This window comes from Echinops telfairi, unplaced genomic scaffold, assembly GCF_000313985.2.
Source record: "Echinops telfairi isolate 266 unplaced genomic scaffold, ASM31398v2 ScPeMD7_41;HRSCAF=154, whole genome shotgun sequence".
In the NCBI taxonomy this organism is placed as follows: Eukaryota; Metazoa; Chordata; class Mammalia; order Afrosoricida; family Tenrecidae; genus Echinops; species Echinops telfairi.
The window spans coordinates 1,332,779-1,340,795 of record NW_022103939.1 but is presented as its reverse complement, the minus strand read 5'-3'; the positions used below and the strand labels follow the sequence as shown (position 1 = coordinate 1,340,795).

At 34.1% G+C, this 8,017-nt stretch overlaps 1 protein-coding gene across 1 annotated transcript; it reads left to right on the top strand.

Annotated features, from left to right (window-relative positions):
* Positions 1-5,921: 5,921 nt before the first annotated feature.
* LOC101638352 (putative olfactory receptor 56B2) lies at positions 5,922-6,881 on the top strand. Its single transcript, XM_004717102.1, has one exon. The coding sequence runs from the start codon at positions 5,922-5,924 to the stop codon at positions 6,879-6,881; it is 960 nt and encodes a 319-aa protein (XP_004717159.1).
* Positions 6,882-8,017: the final 1,136 nt, after the last annotated feature.

Here is an 8,017-nt window from a genome sequence, read left to right as displayed (position 1 = left end):
ATCTATGTATTATGATGAATTGTATGAGCCCCAATAAAATGATTTAGAAAAAAATGTTAACAAATGGAATTTTGGATAGACCTCAAAATAAGGCAAAAGGTGATGAGTAGAAATTTTAATTTAGTCAGAGAAAGCACAAAACCTTTATGCAGTTATTGATGTATATGGAGTTAATGGAAAATAGCAAGCATATGAATTCAAACAGCTCTTCCACAAAATGTATGATGTCATACAAGCATTATACCCTTTATGTGCCTAAGTTGTCTCATAAAATAGAATAAATAATTATACTTGTCTTAATGGGAATTATTATGAGGATGTATTTGTTAAAATGTGTAACATGCTTTAAATATATTCTGATGTGTTAAGTGTTATGTAGTGTATACAATTTTCAATATGAGATGGCTGAAACTCTTCTAAATCTCATTTTCATAAAGTGTATTTATCTATTGGTTGTGGCAAGTGGTTTGAGAAGATGAGTTGATGATAGTCTACACTATTGAAAGATGTAGCTGTAGTGATAATCTTAAAGACATAATATCATATTACTATTTGCTTTTATGATATGTGTTTGTGCAAGGTTGAAGACAGTTCTGTATCTTCCACTTCATTTCAAAAAGACTGTCCCTAAAGGGGTTTACAGAATGAAGTTACCCTGCAGCCTACTAGAGAGCTAGGAACATCTTTCCCCTTCTATTGTGTAGCTCAGTACACCAGACTAGATGCATCATGCTGAAGAAATTCCAAGTTTCCATTTTAAAGTGGCGTATCAATAAATTAACAGTTTCTAATATGTACAGTTCAACAAACCAGTTCTTTGCTGAGTGTGTTCCCTTACTTCAAATTGGACAGGTCCTATGGACACAAGTCAGAGGAAATAGTAATGCAACGCATTTGCAAAACTGATAAATATAGAGAACAAGACATCATATATTTTATTTTTGTCATTTTCTCTTGAATGAAATCCTTAAAGAGAACACTACTTAAAACTTAAATATTAGCTATCCGTTATACCTATATTTAAAAAGACATACCTTAATCATTATCAAAATAGAATATTAACTAAATAACTTTATCTGAGTCCTTTATTACTAATTGCATCTGCCCCTTGGGTTTGACTGGCTTCAGGCTGACCTAGGTTTTATGGCTCTGGGGAGTTGGGAATTTCTCCAACACAGCTGGCCCCTGAGTTCCTCTATGTGGGTCATAAAATCCTAGTTTTTCTCCAGTAGTTGTCAACAGGCTACACTGTTAATGAGCCAATTCTGACTCACAGTGAGCAACCCTATAGGACAAGGTAAACTGCACTTGTGGGCTTCTGAGCCTGTAACCCTTAAAGAAGTAGAAAGCCTCATCTTTCTCCCTTGGAGCAGCTGGTGCTCTTGAAATCCTGACCTTTTGGTAAGCAGATCACCTCACCTAAACTTTCTTAATTCCTTGAGAAACGGCAGTAAGTATATTATTGGGCTGGGGCCAGTCTTTTCAACCTTCTGCAGAGATTTGAGGATGCTTTACAGAAGAGTAGGACCCAACTATGATAGAAACATCTAGAGTGGTTACTTTCTACTAAGGAAGTGTGTGTGTGTGTGTGTACGTGTGTGTGTGTGTGTGTGTGTTCCCATAATTAACAGACATTTACAAAAATGTATAGCCTCCAAATGTTTAAGCCTAGATAATGTTTTAAGGGTTTTTCTGCACAATTAAGCTAACTGATGGCATTTTAAAAAATGCAATTTCAGACTGATTTTGTCATAGGCACAAATCTTTATTAACAAGCACATGTTCATGTCTATTTTCTAAATGGTGGATTTCTTTTTCCTCTGTATGTTAAGAGAACCCCCAGGACAGTGGTAGATGATCCTGAAAGACAGATTAAGACTAATATTCCAATGGCTCTTTAAGAAAACGTTGTATTGTAATTTGAGTGAAAGTTTCTAGAGAAATTCATTTTCCATATAACAATTTATACACATTTTCTTTCATGATATTAGTTGTAATTCACTCAATGTAATAGCATTTCCTTAGGGACTCCCCATTTACAATGACCCTATGAAGCACTCTCTGTATCAAATTAATATAAATACTAGAAAATTTTATAGGAGCTTGACATGACAGAATATTAATTGTCCCATATCCACTATGTACCAATGTATAGAAATACGAAATTATAGTAAGTTATATTAACATCAATACTTTTTAGAATCATTTTCATTTTTCTGCTTTTGTTAGATGATTATTAGGTGTTTTTACTTAGAGATTTAAGATCTCTATGATTCTTCAAAAAGTTTTCCAAGCCCAATGATGAGCTGGTTATATGTTGTCATTATTGTTTCTGTTGTTAGGTCTAAGTAATAGAAAGCCAATGTCCAACAGAATAATAGCGTGCCAGATGCTGTGCCATTCTCACAGTTGTTTTTATGCTTGAGATCATGGTTGCAGTCACTGTATCAATCTACCGCATTGAGGGTCTTCCTTTCTGTTAACCCTCTACATTATTAAGCGGGTGTCCTTCTCTAGGGGCTAGTATCTCCTTATGAGCATCCAGTACAGGAGACAAATTCTTGTCATCTTCACTTTTAAGGAGTCTTCTGACAAACTGTATATTTTCCTATAATTATTCTAGCTAATATTTTTCTTAGCTCTCTAACTCCTAATAAACAGAGCCCTTCAGTCAAATCTTGATGGCTATAGTCCTGATGAAGGGAAAAGCCATACAGACCTCATAAAATAAGCACATAGCTCATACACCTCCTTCTATCTTGATTTTAATTAAGAACTTTCATAAAATTCAATCCTTACTGTAACCCTAGGGCAGCGGTCCCTTTGGGGGTCAAACGACCCTTTCACAGGGGTCACCTAAGACCATCGGAAAACACATATTTCTGATGGTCTTAGGAACCAAGACACGGCTCCTCTAGCAATCTCCAGGTGGATCCACCCACATCCAGATGCATCCCCTTACGAGTTCCCAGCATGAAGACTATTACCCATGCTACACCATGCTTCCAGACAAAATTTCATTTATTTGTAATTAGAAATAAATATTTCACAAGATAGAATTACATATTATTTTGTGATTAATCACTATGTTTTAAGTATGTTTCATTTCTAACAACGAAAATGCATCCTGCATATCAGATATTTACAGTACAATTCATAACAGTAGCAAAATGGCAGTTATGAAGTGGCAACAAAAATGATTTTGTGTTTGGGGGCCACTACAACATGAGGAACTGTACAAAAGGGCCACGGCATTAGGAAGGTTGAGAATCACTGAACTAGGGGCTAGAAATGAAAACAATAAATGAAACCCAAGATTCTAGAGGCAAAGGAAACATTTCAACCACACTTTTATCTAAAATGTGTGAATATTTGCAAGAATGATATAATTTTTCACAGTTCTAAGAGGCTTTCTATAGAGTTTCTTGGTGTCTACTCTTACATTATTATGTTTTCTTTCTTTCATTTTTCAAAATTTTCTTGTGAATCAGGTGACATTTACAGAGCAGATCAGTGGGCTACCCTGATTAACAGTCATTGAGATTGTGGGTATCTCTGTCTTGTACATTAGCTAAATAATTTGCTTTGAATCTTTACTACATCATACTTATTGCATTATTGAAAATCTCCTTTTTCTTAGCTTAAATTGAAAAAGTTATAAATCGATACAATCAAATATATCTTGGATCCCTCTGAGTTATTGTTATTGTTTCCATGTAGCTGCTTAATTAGTGAATTATAATTCAAATGTTTCCAATGTTGAACCATATTTAATGGTGGATTTAACTATTTTAATATATTGCATGATTAGATTAGCTAATATTAGATATCCTTATTTGATCTAATCCAGTACTTTTTCTTTTAAAAGAAAAGGTTACTGTTGTCAAGTGTCATCCAGCCTGCTCTGACATAAGCTCTAACATGTCATCCAGCCTGCTCTAACAGAAAGTAACTCCGTGTCCAATGAATGAAAGATAATCAGGTCATGCACCATCTTGAAGCCATCTTTGTCCTATTGGAAATAGCTTAGTTTCTTTTTATAACTCCATGAGTGAAATACGAGAAAATTTATTAAAGTTCTGGGTGCAAGAAAATTTATTAAAGTTCTTCAGCAAATGTTTCTTGTACTTTTAAATTTCCAATTTGTGTTTGAGTTTCATCTATAATTTTTAATCAGCTTTAGTGAAATTCTCATTCTCTAATATCATACAGGAATTCTATATTTTTATTTTGAAGGATAAAGTAATTTATAATTTTATTTGTTATTTTTATAATTACTTTTATTCTCCATGGAATGTCCTAGTTTTGGGTTATTGTGTATTTCTGTCTTAGTTATGTTGTTTTTATGTTTTATGTTTGCTTTCCCTTGCATAAATACTTAGATCTTGTTCACATGTGACTGTCTTTATATTTTTCCAATTCCATTTATCTTTTTAGTTTATTCTGAAATTAGGTACTATAATATCTTGAGTTAAATGATCAACCCATTAATTTCTGAACTACTTTTTGTTTGAAATATATACAGCTTTATCAAAATGATTTTAATTATATACCTAAAATTTAAAAATTCTCGTTCTTTACTTTTGTTATTTCTATTATTACTTTACATTGGAATAATTTATCATTTCATAATACTGTTACTTTTTTCACATATGCATATTTGTTATGTGGCTTTTATATTACAATGCTTTTGCATTCTGACTTATTATTTTAATGATACCAATTTTTGTTGTTTCTTGCTTTTGATTTATGGTTGAAATTCATAAATATTCTGTGTACTTAAAAATAGGTGAGCTCTTATTTTTGCCTGTAGTTTTATTGAATAATTTGATGTTAACAGACTCTCTTGCAAAATATTTATGTCACACTCATTGTTGATGCCATGACTGGTCTACTCATTGTAGGGATGTCTAGATTGCTATAAGAAACATCACTATGCCTAAGTTGGGGAATTTTTCTTCAATCTTCTTTAGTTATTGTTCAGCTTTTGTATGCATATGAGACGATTGGAAGTGTCATAGCTCAGGTCAGGTGTATCTTCATTTTCAAAGTGGTGTCTTTGATTTCTAATACTTTAAAGAGGTCTTTATGGCAAATTTGACCAAGGCAATATGCCATCTCATTTCTTGATTACTGCTTCCATGGACATTTACTTTAGATTCAAGTACCAGGAAATCCTTGATAGCTTCAATATTTTCTTTAACACATCACTAACATTTTTGTATTAAATTTCACACTGTAATATTGGTATATTAATCTACCTTATAAATTTAAAATTAAAATTGTAACACACTTAAGAGTATTTTACATGATTTCAAGTATTTACATAACAAGATTTAAAGTTACTTGGTATGCTCATGTGTTATCTGAAAAGTTTTCATTCACACATAGCTCCACTTTGAGTCTATGTATTGTCTCTAAATAAATGTTTTGAGAAACGATGTACAAAGGCACTTTATACAATTGATGTGTGTATGGATTGGGATAACAGTTGTATGAGCCCCTAATAAAATGTTAAAAAATAAATAAATAAATAAATCAAAACCAAACATAAGCATTCAGACATTAGTACAGGTTCACTTCCATCTTGTCTTGCTTCCATGACTTACTAGATTGAAGATTATGAGCAATAATCTGATTTTTTCCAAATTTCTTTTTTTTTTTCTGTTAGGAGAAGGGGGAAATAATATGACCTGTCTTACAGAAATTTTGTGATGATTAATTAAGTTAGCTCGTCAAATGTGTTATCACAATCCTTGTTTCCCAAAAATATCCATCATATATTCGTGGGATGATAGGAATAATAAAACTAATAGTGATCTAACTTTTACAATCATGATGATGAGCAATTGTTCTTTTCAAATATCGTGATGAAAAAAATCAAGAATATTAACCTTTAACAATTTTCCTCTTAGGTAAAGATGTTCCGAGTTGCCAGAAATTCCAACAACTCTAGTTTCCAGGTCTCTGAATTCATCCTCATGGGATTCCCAGGCCTTCACGAGTGGCAGCACTGGCTCTCCCTGCCCTTTTCTCTGCTCTACCTCTTAGCTCTTGGTACAAATCTCCTTATCTTGATCACCATCAACCAAGAGACAGCACTAAACCAGCCTATGTATTCTTTTCTGGCCATCCTGGCTGTGGTGGACATGGGCTTGGCTACCACTATCATGCCTAAGGTTTTGGCCATATTATGGTTCAATGCTAAAGTCATCAGTCTTCCTGAGTGTTTTACTCAGATGTATGCCATACATTGCTTTGTGGGCATGGAGTCGGGAATCTTCCTCTGCATGGCTATTGATAGATATGTGGCTATTTGCCAACCTCTACGATATCCATCAATAATTACTGAGTCTTTTGTGGTCAAAGCAACTGTAATCATGGTACTCAGAAATAGCCTATTAACCATTCCAGTGCCAGTGTTGGCTGCTCAGCGACACTACTGCTCCCAAAATCAAATTGAGCATTGTCTGTGCTCTAACCTTGGAGTCACTAGTCTATCCTGTGACGACAGGACCATTAACAGCATCTACCATCTGATTTTGGCTTGGACACTCATGGGTAGTGATCTTGGTATGATCATTTCATCATATATTTTGATACTCCAGTCTGTGCTAAGATTGAATTCAGCAGAAGCTGCATCTAAAGCACTGAGCACCTGTACTTCCCATCTCATTCTTATTATTTTCTTCTACACAACTGTTGTTGTCATTTCTATTATTCATAGTGCAGCAAAGATAATTCCCCTCTTCCCAGTTCTACTTAATGTGTTAAGCAATGTAATTCCCCCTGCCCTCAACCCCATGGTCTATGCACTCAAAAACAAGGAGCTCAGGCAGGGGTTGGTCAAAGTACTTAGACTGAGCATCAAAAACTGCTAAGGTGAAGATGGTGCTCCTGTTTGTTGATTTCCCCACATCCTTACCAAGTATTTTTATTTAAGCTTGCATCATGACAAAAGATAAAGAAAAGAGACACCATGTCAAATATTCATTAGTATAAGAATCAGTGACTACTACTGAAACTTCTAAAAAGTCAGAGGATAGGCCAAAGTAATATTTGGTATCCTTACAAGTTAATAAAAAATCAATTAAATATTGTTGGTTTTAGGTGCTGCCAAGCCAGTTTTGACTCATAGTGAGTGTATGAACAACAGAATGAAACACTGCTTAATCCTACACCATCTTCACAAATGTTAATGCTTGATCCCATAGCTGCGGCTACTGTTAATGTATCTCATGGAGAGTTTGTCAGTTTGTTGTGCAGTGATGGCTTGCTTGTTGATGTGATATTATATTTCAAACACCAACAGGGTCACCCAAAGTGAACAGGTTTTATAAGAGCTTCCAGAACAACAGAAAACAATGAAGAAAGAGTTGATTGCTCACTGTGAGGAGTTATCCACAGAAACATTATGAATCGCAATGGGACATGTCAGATATACTGAAAACCTTACAAATCGAAGCAGAACATTTTCTGCTTAGTTACAGAAGAGGAGGCCCTAACATCAGGAAGGTACTCAGAATCAGATGAGGAAAACAGCCTTATCAAAGTAGAGGCAATCATAACGACATGCATGGAAGAAAACTCTCAGGAATTTAATTTGGATTACTGAAAATGAAAAGAAACACCTTCAAACAACCTGTAATAAGTAGAACATGGAATTTACAAAATATGAACCTAGGAAAATTAGAAGTCAAAATTCAAATGAAATGCATAAAGAGGAATAGAGTAAGCATGAATGAGCTGAGATGAATTGGTATTGGCCATTTTGAACCAAGCATCGATATGATTTACTATGCTTGTAATGACAAATGCCAGAGGACCAGCATCCCATTATTGTTGAAAAGAACTTTTCAAGATCTATCTTGAAGTGCAATGCTTTCTATTATAAGATATTACCCATATGCATACAAATAAATCCAATTAATGCAGTTTAATAAAATAGGTTAGCATATTATAACAATGTTGGTTGTTCCCAAAAATCCAAGAAAAACACAACTGGAATATGTGGCCT

Bases quoted from the DNA above. Each gene is read 5' to 3' on its own strand.
- LOC101638352 (XM_004717102.1), top strand. From the start codon at position 5,922: ATGTTCCGAGTTGCCAGAAATTCCAACAACTCTAGTTTCCAGGTCTCT.